We start from the raw sequence: 17,693 nt of genomic DNA, 5'->3' as shown, positions 1-17,693 counted from the left end.
GCACAAATTCCACTGGTTTAGAGTGAAACACAGGGCCCTGAGCCAGAGGCTCCTGTACAGCAGCACAAGCACTGATCATGGCACCAGCCACAACACACAGTATTGCCAGCACAGGTCTGGCCTGCTGCTATCTCTTAGTGAGCAGGAGACCCTTCTGTGGTGGTTCTCCCTCCTGCCAGCTCTTTTCCAGCTGAGCCAGGAAAGGCTGCAGGGGGCCAAGCAGCTTTATACTGTCTGTCTCTTGACAGGTATTTTTTTGAAGAGAGAACAGGGCAAGGAGGGAAGAATTTGCTGTTACTCACCACTTTTCCACAACCTTGAATGCATCTCTGGCCACTGGCATTTTCACATAATGGCTAAATATCTTCTTCACCAGGCTGCTTGGCAGTGCAGGCTCCCGCTTTCTTCTTTGCTCTGTTCTGTTTTTCTTTGGAGCCTGTTTGGCTGTGGGAGGCTTTGGGGATGACCTTCAAGGAAACAGAAAATGCCAGCCAAACCAGCTAAGATGCGTTGAGGAACATCAGGAGCCCAAGTGAGCTATGGCTAAGAGGGGGCCAGCTTAGGTATTATCAGGTGTTATCCCTTCTGCTTCCCTAGAAGGTCGGTATCAGAGAAACTGACACCCATTTACACTACATCCCCTTTAATGGCAGCACATAGTGATCTCTCTCCTAAGTACTCATTTTCCTCCTCCAACTCCTAAGCTGCATATTTTAATTCTCTCCTATCAATAAAACAGCATAAAGGATGCAATGCTCTTACACTTTAGCACCACATCTTATAGCTCTCTTCAGAAGGAGCCCTTATACCAAAAAAGATTCCTATGCAGAACAGAATCCCCATGCTACAATATTAATACCATCTAGTTCTTTTACTGCATTTCTCTGTAAATCCCGCAACACTTTAGCCAGGGAGCCAGTAATTCACTGGTCACATTTTAGAGGGTAAAGCAGAGGCAGATTTCTTCCCCCTTCTGCCCAAGTTCATGCAGCAGGCCAGTGGGGATCAGACACTAGAACCTAAGGTGTCCTAAGTCTCAGGACACAGTTAGCAGAGACCTCACACAAGAAGTTTCTCTGATTTACCCTTACATGCCCATCTACATGTTCTTTGGTCACAACCTCCTGCAGTATGATAAGGACATGGCACATGCAGCTGGGAAAATTTTGGCTCCAGATATGAATGAAGTGCATGCAGCAGTTAGAGCATGAAAATGAACGAATAACCTGGATTCTAACCGGTGTAATGTTGGACAAAAAACCAAGCCACACCATGCCTGTTACCCATCCATCACTGGGTATATGGATGCTGATTCATGGGGACAAGAGAGGGTTGAAGCTTAGCGATAGTTGTATTTTACTTTTCTAAAAGCAGATGTTATTACCCAAACCCTACATAGAGGCCACATGAGAATTGTGCCAATATGGGAATTCTAAGGCCAGTTCAAGCTCCTAAACTGTCTCCTGCCCTACCTTACTGCATGGCCATGAGATGCTCCAGAGTCTCAACTGCTGACAACCATGGGGCCATTTTAATGACCAGAGATCCTTGTTTTCTTTGTTTAAAAATTGCAAATTATGATAAAAACAGTGAAATATCCACGTGTTTCCACGACTGAAGTGAAATGCCACAAAATATATCTAGGTATCTGTGTTAACTACCTGTAGTTGTGTCGCCCCGCCACATTGTGGCACTGAGCAGCCCTGATATGCCAGTGCCCTGCCCATACTGGTGTACCTCAGTCCAAACCTACAGCTCCTCACCCTCCAAATGTGTGATGGAGTGGGGGTGTGGAAAAGGTGGTGGAAGGGCATGTGTCCCCTGAGATTTCTGCACCCAGTGGGGCAAAGGGCTGCAGCAGGCTAGCTCCAGAAAGGAGTTGCCTCGGTGGCCCAGTGGGTGGGACCTGTGCTGGAGGGAGCGTTGCAGTATCATGGTGAGGTGCAGCAGCAATGGTAGCATGGAGTTCTGCCCCCTGCTGCTGGTGGGCAGGCAGGGGGTGCCTCATCTTGGCAGCACAGTGCTCATTCCCACAACTGGTTCCATGCACTGGGCTGTGGAAGTGGCTTCTCTGGAGCTGGTCCAGCCCTGCAGCAGCTTCACAATGCACTGTGGGCACAGAAATCTCAGGGGGCATGTGTTCCCCTTGCCCAACCCCCAAGCATTGTCTATGCTCCCTCCCCCTCCCCAACACATGGTCTGTGCTCCTTCCTCTCCCCAAAGACTTACCTGGAGAGAGCTGTGGCAGCTGCTCTCCACTGCTACCTGGCTGCCAAATGCACACAGCAACCCTTGCTTGAAATCACCCTTCTCCTGCTCCCTGCAGACCCAATCAGCCCCTTGCAGGCTGGAACTGTGCCAACTGTTTCCAGTGTTTTACTCTTTAAAAGAGAAAATCTGTGCTTCTCTCTGTTAAAGGAGAAAATCTACATTTTCCTGAAGCAAACAGAAAACCTGGATCCCTGTTAATTACACTGGGAGACAGCCAGGCCAGCTCATTGCCAGGGGTGGGGTGGGGGTTCAAAGACACCTTTCTTGTGTGATCGTCTTCAACAGCTAGGATTTGGACCAATGATAATAGTCTTAGCACCGTCCCAGGGCTGAGAGCCTAGTGAACTTTAAACTACCTGTACCACCTGCAGAAGGATATAAAAACTGCATCCACCACCTGCATTCCCTTTGTCAGTGGAGAATGGCAACTCCTTCTACAGGAAAATTTACGCCTACTCACTGTCTGGATGTGGAAAGACCACATCCCAGTGAACAATCCTAGTGTAGAAACATGCACATGGTGGGATTCAGCTGTGGCCCTGCAAAGTGTGGGATGACTATCACATACCACTGTGCTCTTCTTGCTGATGGTTAAATCACTTGATCACTTCCTATCTCATACAATGGAGAGGCAGGCTGCAAAATATGTTCACTCACCCTGTTCAGAGCAGCACATCATACAAGTCTCAGTACCATTCCGTTTCAATGGAGAAGCTAGACCAGGAGCAGGCAATTATTTTGGGCAGGGGGGGCGCTTATCCAGTTTTGGCAGGCTGTTGAGGGCCACATGGGTAGCCCTGCCCCTTGATAGGTGCCCCACCCCCTGGTCACCATCTTGGAACCAATGTCCCAGGGCCAGCACCAGTGGGGCCCAAAGCAGGGCGCAGGCTGACAGGGGGCTGTGGAGCCGGGCTGGACTGCACCAGCAGGGAAAGGGGGACAGTGGCCTGGCTCCATAGAGCCCCTGTGTGACGGCCAGAACCAAAGAAATTAATATGCAATAAATATGTGCTTCTTAGAGGCATTTGAAACTTTTGCCTAAGAGAAAGCTTGTATTTTTGTAACTCGCAAATGTAACTTGTAACTGTTTGTAGAACTGACTAAGCCTAAAAGACAAAGCTATAGCTGTGAAATTAGCTGACTTAACGGTTCTTTTTTGCTCAGAATTTAGCTTTGATGATGATAAAAACTAGATTCAACCTCCTGGCCTACCCAGCACATTCCAGGAAAGCACATCTCAAAAAAAAAGCAGTCAGAGAGTTCTAAAGGGGTTGGATTTAGGCAGAGTAATGTTAATTACAAATCTAAAGATGCTGCATTGCAATTTGCTTATTGGATAAACCCAAGTCTGGGTAGTAACCTTTTATAATAATTTTAAAGCATTTTAAATTCCATAGGGTAATAGCTATAGAACAACACTGTGAGTTGCTCTGAAGCCAACAAATTAGCATAAGGTTACATATAAAAAGCATGTGCATCAAGTAACCAGTAGGAAGAAGGGAACAAGACAGTAATAGCTGTTCCAAGCCCAGACTCCAGACTCCCAGTGTAAGTGAAGATGGGATTCTGATCTAGGGACCTTCCCCAGCAATCCCTTGGACAGTGTTGATTGGAGATGCCTGACTTCACTAGAATCACTTAGCATGCACTGGGCATTGAGGGACTGCCAATAAGTTGCCAACCCATGTCTGTCTATTTGTTGTTTTCAACAGCCAGCAGCTGATACCATCGCAGTGCTCAGCTGGCCTGCGACACATTGATCTATTTATCTGTTGTTATTATTTACTGTTAGCTCTTTAATACTGTAGTATCTGCTTATCACATTTATCTTTCTGTTAACTGGTGTGAGAGAGAGAGCGAGAGAGAGAGAATAAACTTGCCATTGCTTTACTCCCAACTTTGCCTTCTCAATCCCGAACTAACCAGCCTACTGGCTAAATTGATATACTCACAGTGCCCAGCTGGCCTGTGACAAAATTGGCGTCATGAACAGGATCGAGAATGGTAAGTTCGGAGGGATAAAATGGTGCAGAGAGGGCAGAAGGGTGGTCTCCACTGATTGCTTTGATAGAAGAGGAAACGGTCAAAGTGCGCAGTATGCCGAACTAGCTGCTGCAGTCAACGTAGCCAATTATGAACTGTTACTAGGGTCAAGCTATACAAAACCCATTTATATCTACTGTGATTCGTAGATGGTAGTAGAGGGGTACACCAAGTAGCTACCCCATAGAAAAAGGAAAACTTCAAAAGGCGAGGCAGAGACATTTGGAGCTGTGATGAGTGGGAGGCTTTGTGGGCAATGGCACAGGGAAGCCTTCTCCCCTACATATACGACATGTTAGTGCAGCACATGGGAGCAAAAAAGCTGAAGAGCCTGAAGCAAAGTAGAACAGACAAGTAGATAAACTAGCCAAAGACAGCACAAAAGCCCTTGTTGCTGAAGTAGAGGCTCAGCCACCCCCAGAGAAAGCACCTGGACCCTCCCTCCAGCAGACCCCTGGAGTGCTAGCTGCAGAACGGCTGCATCGGCAGCATGGGCACCCTGGCCGTGATGGCACTGCTTGCCTAGCAGCGACCTGGGGCATTCACCTAACTAAAAGGGAAACACAAGAATTATTCAACTCCTGCATCACCTGCCAAGAAGTCAAGGCCCGCTTCCCCACACTCCCAAAAAAGCGACAATATATGTTTGTAGTAGTAGAAGCAGTCACCAAAGTGATGTTCGCCCGGGCCTCTGCCAAGGCACTAGAAAACCTGTTAGCCATCTACCCACCTCCCGTAGTGCTGCAAAGTGACAACAGTTCACATTTTTGCAACCATCTTGTCTATGAGTGGACCGCAAAACATCACATGCTGTGAACCTATCACATTCCCTATCATCTGCAATCTGAGGGACTGGTAGAACAAGCCAACAGTATCTTAAAGTGCAACCTGCAAATGGCTGCTAGTTCGGCCCTCAAAGACTGAGACCTGCACCTGGATCGCTCAGTCAACTGGGCCAACAATTAGCCCCGTGCCAGAGGATGTCCCATGCAGCAAGCCTTTAGTCAAAGCAAGCCCCATGAGTCGGCAGTGGAATGGCCAAGGAGTGGTTGGGGGAAACCCCAAGCGGGAGACCGAGTAGTAGTTAGGCATCCGCAGGGAGACAGATGGGAAGGGGTACTCATGGCATGGGACATACATAACTCATGGTGGGTGTCAAGGTCAGATCCATCTAACGGGAGTCAGACTCCGTTTTTCCTTATTCCTGCAGACTGGGTCCATCCATGGGCACAGCCATAGCAGCCTCAGGATGCTCTGGAGTCATCATCCTGCTCCACAGCAATGCTACCACCCTCACCCAGCAATGAAGGGGTGGAATGCCATCATGACGGAACTGCTAGTCATTCGCTGTTGTTTGACTAATGTGGGGCATTCCCATGTTCCTGCACCCCAAATTGCACCCACTGCCAGGGCCTCAGACTCACTGGGATACTGGGAGAGCCCAACTGCAATCTAAGAAGTGCGAAACTAACCTCTCAGTTGTCAGCGATAGATTGTGAACTGGCAAGGAAGAATCTGTCAATGTTACTGTGAGACAGGGTAGTTACCTAGTTTCCTCCCATATGCCAGAATAAAGAAAAATGAGTGAACAAGGGGACATTGTTGTATTTTCTTCCAATGACCTTAATGCTGTTATGTTCTGCCTGCAGATTCGCTGCCAACTCCAGGTCCCAATGTGACCACTGCTGCAACCCCACCTGCAGCTCGAAATTCTACAACCACCCGGGGCACAAAGAGGCAACCAAACCCCCTGACCCCACCTTAATGAGAAACAATAGCTCCAGCAGTTCCCTTGCCCAATAACACTTTGGCACAATGGTGTACAGCTTACCAAATATACCGGTTCTCCAGGTGATGAGAGATCTCAAAACACAAAGAATGGCCTGCTGGCTTAAAGCATCACAGACTACCCCCAGTTTTAACCCAATGGTTAGTTTACCAAAACACATGAAGCACACGATGAGTGTAGCAAGACAAAATGCTTTTTTGTAGTACATGGGGTAGCAAATGGCACATGGTCCATGGCCCATCTCTTAAGGGGACTGGGGGGAAGATGTATATAAGACTGGAACTTACATCATCCCATTTAAGGAATTATAACCCCAGAAGGCCCCAAGTATTTAGCTCAATCTCCGATGTACCCTGTAAATAGCATTTTAATAGGCTTGGGAACTTTATGGAGGGGGTAGCCCAATAGTCCCCCCAACATGGTTTGTGTAACACCCCTACCAGCAACTCCCTATGTTACCCTAGCTTAGCAAGTTTGTTAGGAAAGTTTTAGCCACTTGTACTATCCCAACAGTACGTTTCAGACCTCCTGCACCAACTGCTGTGCAGAAACTCAAGATTTTCAAGGAACATCAGCTGTTTTAAATGTCCAATTTTTTTAGGCAAATGTCCAAATATTTTTAATGTAGCCAAAAATCCAATTAGAAAGCATCACCCATAACCTAAGTCTTCCAAAATCCTGAGTTAAGGATGTAGACATGCCCCAGCTGAAAGGATGGGGTGAAGTAGTGACCCACATTGAAAGTTTGGTTGAAAATTGCCCAGAAAAGAAAACAACTTGCCCTCATAGCTCAAGAGGGAGGGCAAATTATTAAATACACTACTAATACTCCCCTGCTGTGTAAGTAGTATAAAGCAGTCTGTACTGTGCCAATGCATCCCTTCACTAAAAGTGCTCCTTTTCTTTAGTTTGTAGCAGTTATAAGTTTAGTTGTGTGATTAATACTGTTCAATATAATCTTTAAATGCTGTTGTTATAAAATTAAGTCTAATACCCGTGCCAAAATAAATGTTGTTCTGCCAACCATATATATGCTACCTGGCAGAAACCGTATTTGTAAGCCTTACCAAATGCTCTAAAGAAGCCAGGGGTGGATTGTGACAGCCAGAACCAAAGAAATTAATAAGCAATAAATATGTACTTCTTAGAGGCATTTGGAATTTTTGGCTAATATAAAGTTTGTATTTTTGTAACTCGCAAATGTAACTTGTAACTGTTTGTAGAACTGACTAAGCCTCAAAGACAAAACTAAAGCTGTGAATTTAGCTGACCTACAGTTCTTTTTTGCTCAGAATTTAACCTTGATGATGATAAAAACTAGATTCAACCGCCTGGCCTACCCAGCACATTCCAGAAAAGCACATCTCAAAAAAAGCAGAGTCATAGAGTTAAATTTAGGCAGAGTAATATTAATTTCAAACCTAAAGATGCTGCGTTGCAATTTGCTTATTAGATAAACCTAAGTCTAGGTAGTAACTTTTTATAATAATTTTTAACACCTTTTAATTCCATACAATAACAACACTTTGAGTGGCTCTAAGCCAACAGATTAGCATAAAACTAGGTATAAAAAGTGCATATATCAGGTGACCAGTAGGAAGGAGGGAACAAGACAGTAATAGCTGTTCCAAGCCCAGACTCCAGACTCCCAGTGTAAGTGAAGATGGGATTCTGATCTAGGGACCTTCCCCAGCAATCCCTTGGACAGTGTTGATTGGAGATGCCTGACTTCACTAGAATCACTTAGCATGCACTGGGCATTGAGGGACTGCCAATAAGTTGCCAACCCATGTCTGTCTATTTGTTGTTTTCAACAGCCAGCAGCTGATACCATCGCAGTGCTCAGCTGGCCTGCGACACATTGATCTATTTATCTGTTGTTATTATTTACTGTTAGCTCTTTAATACTGTAGTATCTGCTTATCACATTTATCTTTCTGTTAACTGGTGTGTGTCTGTGTGTGTGAGAGAGATAATAAACTTGCCATTGCTTTACTCCCAACTCTGCCTCCTCAATCCCGAACCAAACAGCCTAGTGGCTAAATTGATATACTCACAGTGCCCAGCTAGCTTGTGACACCCCTGCTGGTTGGGACCCCACGATCCTGCCACCCTGCTCTGGGCCCCGCCAGCACTGGCCCCAGGAGACCAGTGTGGGCTCTGTGTTCCCACTGGCTCCCACACCAACTCACACCCAGTGCCCCCCCAGCCCCATGGTACAGGCGGGCAGCGCACAAGCCCAAACCCCTGCTAGCTGGCAGGGAAGAAGCTGGTGCCGAGCATAGGAAGAGGCGCCCCCTCACCCACCCTGTGGCCAGGACTCCCTGCTGCAGGCACTCACAGCCCACGTGGGGCTGTCTGGAGCAGGCACAGGCAGCCCCACGCAGGCTGCAAGCAGCTACAGTGCGGGGTGCCGGACACGAGATGAAAGAGGGGCCGCTTTTCCCCATGCTCAGCACCAGCGTGCACCCCGGCCCTGCTACCAGCCTGGGCTTCAAGCCAGCTCCAGGCTCACTCGTCAGTGGCTGCCCGCCCAGAGCTCACGCGCTGGGCAGCTGAGGCAGCAGTGGCAAACACTACCCAGCATGACAAACAGCCTTGCCCTTGACAGGCAAGCCCAGAGCCGGTGCAAGGCACAGGCTGGCAGTAGGGCCAGGTTACAAAGTGGTGTTGAGCACAGGGCAGGGGGGGAAAAAAGTGGCCCCTTGCCCGCCGCGTGGCCGGTGCCCCACGCTGCAGCCATTTGCAGCCTGTCCCTGCTCTGGACAGCCCTGCATGGGCTGCGAGCAGCTGCAGCGCAGGGCATTGGCCATGGGGCAGGGGAGGGGCCACTTTCCTCCGCACTGGGAAGGAGCCCGGGGAAAAACTGAGCGCGGGGAAAAGCGGGCCCTCCCTCACCCCATGGCTGGTGCCCCATGCTGCAGCCGCTTGCGGCCCATGAGGATGTTCAAAGCAGGCACAGGCAGCCCCACACAGGCTGTGAGCAGCTGCAGTGCAGGGTGCTGGCCACAGGGCGGGTGAGGGGCTGCTTTCCCCTGGGCTACTTTCCCTGCCCTTCCCCACCCCACTTCCCCCTTACCTGAGGTTCCGGTGCCACCAGGGCAACCACATGGTCTCAGGCCAGAAGCCCAGGCTGGAGCTTCCTGCTGGCAGGGGGGGGGGGGTCAAAGATGACCAGAACTAAGGGCAGATAAATATAAATTTTCTAAATTTTTTACAGGCCCCGCAGCCTCACGGGCCGTATTTTGCCTATCCCTAAGCTAGACCAAGCCAAGAGAGTTACATAGCTGGAGGAAAGGTTCTCCTGGCTTCAGAGCTTGCTAATATAGGTTCTCATGAAGCACATTGTTGGCTAGGGGGGTTGACTGGCCAGGAAGACTGGACTAGACAAGAAGTTCCCCTCGTCTTCAACTAGGCACATCTCTTATTGAGCCACTGAGCTACAACACATTTCCAAACCAATACAGAACTGTTCATTTAGCAAGGCAAGATAACTTGCGATTTTTCCTCCCCATGCAAAACGGTTTAATCACCTCAGTGTTGGGCCACAGATCTCTCTACCCAGTGTCCTTGCAGCAGCTTCAAAGGGAAGATTCAGTGAACACTCACTGAAAGATCTCAGAACTGTTCTGGGAAGTATTTAATTAAATACATTAATTTGCCAGCTCCCTTTATGCGCTTACTGAAGACTGCACTCAAGATCTCTTTTGCCTTGCTACCAGTGATAAAGCATCCAATAATAGCCTACAGAGATGGCCTCCCTACAACAGACAACAATGGGGAAGCAGTCGTCAGGACTCCAGCCTGGCAGCTACATCAGCTTCCAGTCTGCTGCCTGGTATTGCACTTACTTGGGCACAGCTGTTTTTAGAGAACGTGGGGTTGATAGCGAGGGAGAAACCTTGTAGGCCGTAGCATGGACAAATGCAGGCATCTCCATGGAAAGTTCTGAGGATAGAAAGCAACACACACATAAACTCTGGATTCCAGTGGTTTAGAGTTCCTGCTGCAGGGGCTGCCAAAGTATCCAAGATAGGTCATGCTATGTAGGATTTTTCCACTGCAGACCACACTGTAAGCTAGAGATGCACCAATACATCGGTCTGATATCAGATCAGCACCGATATAAAGAAGATTGTCTGCATCAGAAATTGGCTTGATATGGCCAATAATTTGGCCGATAAATGGCCCATGCTGCGTGCAGCCACATGGCAGCACGAAAGTGGCAAGGAGCACAGTCAGGCAGCTTGGAGAGCTGTGTCCAGCTGGTAAGTTTGTGTGGTGGAAGGGGAGGGGAAGGAGAAGGAGCTTGGGGGGGCAGATCAAGGCCCCCATGGGGAGGGAGGGAGTGGGGCTGGAACAAGCGCTGCCCAGCTGGGGTGGGGCAGGTGCAGGACGGAGCTGTGGATTGTCCGTGGGGAGGCTCCTGCTGCTGTGTGCCACTTGTCCAATAGCCACTCATCCAGCACCTCCTGCTACTGCTCCTACTGCTGGTCTGGGAGGGCATGGGGGATATGTACTCCCAGATCTGTGCAGGGTGGGCCAGGGCTGCGCAGGGCTCTTCCCAGTGGGGGCTGGGCTGTGCTGCACTCAGAGCAGGTGGTGGCAGTGCTGGAAAGGAGGGTTGCAGGGAGAGGGAGGCTACGGTGAATTTTGGGGTAGCTGCAGCCCCCTCCCAGCGTAGCCGCCGCCCACCCTAAGGAAAGCTTGGCCCAACCCCCACTAGAAAGAGCCCAGTGCAGCCCTGGCCCCAGCCCCAACCCACCCCGCACAGATTTGGGGGCACATGCTCCCCCCTCGTGCCTTCCCAGAGTGCATACAGCAGAGGGAGCCACCTCCCTGATGAGCTGCTTGTGGCTGTCCTGCACCCTGCCCGCCCCCCTCCCCCCCGGCTGGGCAGGACCAGCCCCACTCCCTCTCTCAATGCAGAGGCCTCAATCTCCTCCCCACGGCTCTTCCCTTTCCCCTCCCCTTCCACCACAACAGACTTACCAGCTGTCAACTGCTCTTCAAGCTGCCAGGCTGGTATTGGAAATCAGATTGGTATTGGCCAATAAGCCTCTTTAAAAACCAGCTACCAGTATCAGCTCCAAAAATCTCCATCTATGTACCACTACTGTAAGCATCTCATGACCCCTTCCCCCTCTCATGCCTGATCAAGTCTTTCAGTACTTACAGCAGCAGCTCTCAAGTCTTCTACCTTTAATGCATTATAGTTTCATAGTTTCTAGGGTCGGAAGGGACCTGAGCAGATCATCGAGTCCGACCCCCTGCCATGGCAGGGAGGAGTACTGGGGTCAAATGACCCCAGCAAGGTGTACATCTAGCCTCCTCTTAAGAGGAGGCTTAAGAGCTTCCTCCTGTTTAAGCAATGCTAATCACCATCTCTTCCTGCTCCTCACTTAGGACTTAGTGCCTGGTAAGTTGCATGGTACATACATGGTACTTTATTTATTCTAGGGCCATGGTGGGGGGAAATGCCACAGTAAGTTGGAACTAGTTCTTTCTACACTTAACTTCTGAGGAAATCCCCACAAACTGACAAGTATTCCATTCCTGTTATATTAAAAATTCCCAACTGTGCTTTCCCAATTCACAGGTACATTTGGGAACAAGTTGATTCAGTCTAGAAATAATGGTCCGTTGACATAGTCTCCTTTTAAAGCAACTACTATTTGTCATGGTCAGACAGGATACAGGGCTAGATGGACCATAGGTCTGACCTAACATGGCACTTATAGTCTTACTAGCCAAACGCCCATTAAGAATGATGTGGGGGTGGAGCCCCATGCCCCCCCTCCCAGCTTCCCTACCACTGCTTGGAGTCCCAGCCCGCTCCCCTCTCCCTGCTGCATCAGCGGGGGTAGGGGAGAATCAGGCCCAAGGGTGGGGAGAAGCTGAGTGGCTGCAGCGGGGGGAGGGGGTGAGCAGCAAGCTTGGACTGACCTGGCAGCAGTGGGGGCAAAGGAGTGAGCTTGGAGCCAACACGGGGGAGGTGGTGGAGGAGCAGTGGGCCCAGGCCTGAAAGGGGAAAGGAAGTCTCCTCCTCCCCTCCCCCAGCCACAGCTGTATTGGGCTGGGCCCCCAGCTCCCCTCCCTTTGCTGCAGCAAGCCCCCAGCTCGGGCTCACTTCTAACCTCCCTCCCCTCCCCCAACATCAGGCCTGGGTCCACTCCTTCCCTCCCCCAACCACCACTGCCATGGCAGGCCTGCTCCTCCCCCCACATCAGCTCTGCAGATGGCAACAATAGAAGGGGGGAGAGACAGGCCGACGCCAGCGCTGGTGGCATCCTGACCCTGCTCTCCTCTCCCCCCACAATCGCCTCCAAGGCTAGGTGGGGGAAGATGGGACACACGACTGAAAAGGCCAGCTCTGGTGGCCTCCCCTACTCCCCCCCACTCCATTGCTGCCACCTGCAGGTAGCACAGCTGGCCTCGCCCCTCCACCATTATGGTGGCGCTTCGCCGCTTCCTATATGAATGCTTCTTCTGTTTGTCAGTCAATCAGAGTGCAAATAAAGCATTATGGACAGACAAGACAGACAGATCGAGACTTTTATAATATTAGAATGTTGCCCTGACATTACAGCACTGCTTGGTGGGTGTTGGATATCCACAGCAGACGCAAGGCATCAGAAGTTTTCATTCATGTTCTAGCAGAAAGGCATCATGGAGCTGTGCACAGGGGAAACGTGAGAACTGCATGTTCCCACAGCTGGAACTGCATGGAGCCCACAGTTCAGACTGCCTATGGCAGCAAGGCCCTCAGGCTTCAGAGAAAAAAACTCTAAAGTTTGGCAGCTGTGGTTGATTTCCAACTCTGTAGTGTGGAACAAAGTGGTTTGAATCTTCCCACCGATTAAGATGTAGTCCTTGACAAGTCTGAAGATTTAGCCTACTGAAGATGGCAACATCAAAAAAAACCCCTTTACTTTTGGAAAATTCATCAGCTCCAAGATCTCTCTGGATGTCATTCTTCTGTGCAATCAGGACAATAGAACTGATAATAGTCTTAACCAAAATCCTTCTATAGTCTACTGGCCCTAGGAAGAAGACCATCCAGCCACTTTCTGCCACCACAAAGATCTCTCTTACCTTCACTTTCAGCACCATCCTCACTTATCTCCTCTTCCTCTGTTTTGTGCTCTTCAAGTTCACTCATGTCTCCTACAACAGCTCCAGCATCCAGATCAACTGTCTGTTCCACAGGTTCTATGGATTTCTTCCTGGTAGGTTCAGAATACCGAGTGAAGAAGGCATTGGACTGCCTGCTTAACCTTCTGGCTCCAGCACTTTCAGGAAACTCAACAACTACATGTTCAAAATGATAACAGACGTGTTACAGTACCAGACTTTACAGCCAAGAATCTCAGAACCCACATGTGCATTAAGTGCATGCCACCGCTCGAGTGAGATGGTCACCAAGAATATCTGAACAAGGATGTAAAATGCTCCAGAAGTCTAGGATGTGGTTTTTTAAAAATAATTTAATGGCTAGGTAAACAGATACAGTCTAAGTTACTTGGCCATCCATTTTGCTTTGGGTAGCTTTCTGAAGGGAATATATGGGAAGCTCTTAATGTGGAAAAGCACAAATGTGGTTTTCAGCTCACAGAAGTATCTGAGCTTCTCATCAATATCTCCCCATTTAAAAAGGGACATTCCAATGCCAGCAGAGCAACTGTAGCAAAAGGTAGAAGCAGCTCAATGTCAGATTCTGTACCAGTTTCTTATATACTTCAGTACACCAAAATAGTTTTATGCAACTACCTTTTCTACATTCATTGCAGTTTAGATATTAAAGCAGATATTAATAGTAAAGACTGAAGGAAATTGGTTTACATATCTTACTGCTGGACCCCATAGAGCTAGAAACCAATAATATTTTTGCAAAAGAGGTCAGAAATGCCTGCTGGGAAACTAATACCTATCATCAAATATGTTAGTTTGTACACAACAAATATAATCCTTATGGTCTTGAACCAGTGCTAGCATGACAGTTGTGCTAAAATACATGAGTCTGAGGTATCGCCTTCTTACTGGCTACTTACTGAGATTTCAGTTTCTAATGAACTGTGACTAAACCATACCAAGGAGCAATATATAACCTAGTAGGAACCAGATCAGCAACCACAGGAAGACAACTCACTCCCTTTCTGGACTTCAAGTCAATAACCTTTATGTGGTCAGCTATGGTCCAATCAGAATGGGTCATTTATAAACAGTAGCCTGGCTCAGGAAGCAAGCCAGAAGAGATCTTTCTTTTATTAGACACAAGGCTTCTTGTATCTAACCTCTAACTGACAGTTCAGCTTCTACCAATTTTGGTATATACATAGCATGTTTCTTGGATGAAGACCAAGCAGCAGTACAGGGCAGATGGGAAGCATGAAAACAGATCTCACACAGAGATGTGTAGGTTGTAGCTGTGTTGGTCTAAGGACATAGGCAGACAAGGTTCTTTGGGTAAATCTGGTATCTGTTAGTAGACCAACTAAATAGTTGGAAAAAAAATTTCTTAGCAAGCTTTCGAGTTTAAAAACCCTTTGTCAGGCTGAGGAAGCATCTTCAGTTGGTGTGTTCTCTTCCTGGATGCAACGAACAGTAAAGAAGCTAGACACTGGTATGCATGCAACAAAGCCAGCCAGTGAAGATGTAAACTGAGGAGTCAGTGGGTGAGAAAGAGGCTGGGGGGGTGGGGAAAGGAATGTAGCAGGTAAATAGTGGAGAGGTACCTGGGAACTCACATGTAAAGCAGGTTATAATGCATCATAAATCCAATGTCTATATTTAGTCCATGATTTTTCTATCCAGGAGGTTGAAGAAGTAAAGTTTATAGGCTCATCTGTGAAAAGTGTTTTGTAAAGTCCCTTTGAAGATTAGAGAGAGAGTGGTTTTCTTGTGAGAACTGTGCACGGGTCTCCAGAGTCTGCTGGGGCACCAGCAGCCAATCGCCAACCGGGGTAGGAATCAGTGCCGCCAGCGCTTTACAGTGCCGACCAGGACCAATCTCAGGGCACATGCTCCCCTACACGTTGCCTATGCCCACTGGTAATTGGGTATTCTCATCACAGCAGAAATATAGATTTCTGGTATGCATTCATTCTGGTGTGCAGTTGTTGTTTGGTCTCTCCTACATATTTTCCATCGGGGCATTTGGTGCATTGGATAAGATGTATTACATTTCTGGAGACGCAGCTATGAATACTGATGGTTCTGTTGTGGGGGTGGTAGAGAAATGTTGGCAGGTTTTGCATTTCTTGTTATGGCACGGTCTGGATCTACTTGGTATATTTTGGGCTGTAGGAAGTTTCCTTCTGGTGATGAGGTCAGTGAGGTACAGTGCTTGTTTGAAGGCTAGCATGGGTAGTTCCGGGAAGATCTCTTTAAGAACTGGGTCTCCTTCTAGTATGTGTTGCAATTGTTTGAGGATTCTCTACATAGGTTCGAGGGAGGGGTGATATGTCATAACCAACGGTGTGCGATTTGCCAGGGGTTTCCTTGCATACTCCAGCAATTTTTCACATGCTATCTGGGTGGCTCTTTCAAATGTGCAATACATCTCTCTGGAGGAGTATGCTTGTTGAGTGAAAGTCTTTTTAATATTTCATGCGCTGGTAATCTAGGTATTCTCCTCAGTGCAAATTCGGTGGCATCTGAGGGCTTGGCTGTATGTCACAGCTTTCTTGGTGTGTTTAGGGCAATTGCTGGTTCTTGTACAGATATGTATGCTGGTCTGTGGGTTTCTTGTATAACATGGTCTGTATTTTATCATTCTGGATACTGATCATCATGTCTAAAAAGGAAATGTTGGTGCTGGAGTACTCAAGAAATAGTTGGACAGAACTTGCTCTTTGGGTCACATACGTTTTTAGGATTGATTTGACAAAACCTGGCATTTCATCAGTTGAAGTACCATGGTTGGATACGAGAGGTCTGCTAACAGTTCCTTTATTTGTAGATTCTAGGGAGCATATAAAAAGCCCCTGGATCAGGTAATGGGGGGATCAAGTTCTGTAGTTTTTCTTGTAGTTCTGATGGAAAAGATTTGATGGAATTTTTGAGTTTCAAGGTGAAAAGGGGAATAGGATCTTCCTGTAGTTCTTTATAGTAGGGGGTGCCAGAGAGTTGTCTGTTGGCTTCATTTATGTAGTCTTCACAATTAAGAATGACTATGGCTCCTCCTTTATCTGCTGGTTTAATTACTATTTGGTGGTTATAGCTTAGAGATTCTATGGTCTCTCTCTCTGATAGGGAGAAGCTGTTATGGTGCTGTGTGTTGTTGACTATTTAATTGTTCATTCTTTCCCTGAAGCAGTCAATATACCAGCCAAGGTTAGAGTTTTATCTACTGTGAGATGTCCAATCTGATGTTTTTGGGGGTTGATCTTTTCCTCAATGTTGTCAAAGGATGAGGAGTTGTTGGAAGTAGATTCATTTTGGTTGTGGAAATATTGCTTGCAACAGAGGCATCGGAAGAATTCTTCTAGTTTTCCACATTGAAGTATTTTATTAGGGTATTTTTCTGGACAGAAATTTAGGCCTTTAGAAAGGACAGATTTTTCAGTTTTGGTAATCGTGTACATGGAAAGATTGATATTTGAGGGTTGGTTGCTGCTTTGAGTTTTATCAGTTTTAAGGTTGGAATGTTGTAAGGTGTTGGTGTTGTTTCTCTGATGGTTTATATCTTCACTGACTGGCTTTCTTGCATGCATACCAACTACAGATGTTTCCTCAGCCTGACAAAAGTGTTTTTAAACCCAAAAGCTTGCTAAGAAAAAAAAAATCCAACTGTTTAGTTGATCTAATAACAGACATCAGATTTACCCACAGAACCACATCTACAGTTAGAGAGGGTTTCAGGTGTTCGCATGCATAGTAGTACTCAGCACCAAGGACCATGACCTAAGCTTGGGCTCCTAGACACTAATTAAATAAAACTAGTGAGAATGCACAAAGTGAAGGGAACCCAATAGCCTAAAGCAGTGGTGCCCAACCTGTTGGTGCTGCAGGTCCAATGAGTGGTGCGCAAAGTGGATAGAAAAACAATTTTTTAAAATTTAATCGGAATTTTTTTATTTAATCAGATTTTTATTTTTTAAGATGCTTTTTTTAAAAACAATCTTAAATTAAAACTATATATAGGTTATGTTAAAAGCTCAAACATATCATCATGTAATAGGAATTATAACTTCTAATTATATACTATTTGAGACAATATATTCATGTAACCTTTTTAGAAAAGTTTTATAAATAAATCACAACAGGCCATGGACTATATTAGGGGCCCAGTCTTACGAGGTTCCTAGAGGCTCCTCTATAGATTAGTAAAGATTAAAGAAAACCACTCTATCCAATGGGACTCAGTGTTCATTCTAGAAGATCCCATTAAGCATCTCTGTGATGCTTAGTTTCAGTTCTCAACCTGTGGATTAGTGTCTCCAGAGATAACATCCTTGTTAACAGCAGTATATGGAGATGAGAGAACAGACATGATTACCAGGGATCCTGGTTTTCTCCAATTAAAAACTGCAAGTTCTCGGATTAAAACCCCAAAAATCTGAGATTAAAATTAAAGCCCCACCCCCCC

General features: G+C 47.2%; 1 protein-coding gene across 1 annotated transcript in view; it reads right to left on the bottom strand.

The window, feature by feature from the left end:
- Positions 1-17,693, bottom strand: part of CENPT (centromere protein T) — a 47,442-nt gene that overhangs the window by 3,340 nt on the left and 26,409 nt on the right. Inside the window, exons 12-14 of the mRNA XM_019535528.1 lie at positions 13,199-13,414; positions 9,955-10,051; positions 303-467 (exon numbers count right to left, since the gene is read on the bottom strand). Of these exons, the coding sequence (XP_019391073.1) occupies positions 303-467; positions 9,955-10,051; positions 13,199-13,414 (478 nt within the window). The remainder of the gene's footprint in view (positions 1-302; positions 468-9,954; positions 10,052-13,198; positions 13,415-17,693) is intronic.

The sequence above is a fragment of the Crocodylus porosus genome, unplaced genomic scaffold, assembly GCF_001723895.1.
Source record: "Crocodylus porosus isolate Cpor-Errol unplaced genomic scaffold, CroPor_comp1, whole genome shotgun sequence".
NCBI lineage: Eukaryota > Metazoa > Chordata > Crocodylia > Crocodylidae > Crocodylus > Crocodylus porosus.
This window is presented reverse-complemented; position numbering and strand designations above follow the sequence as displayed.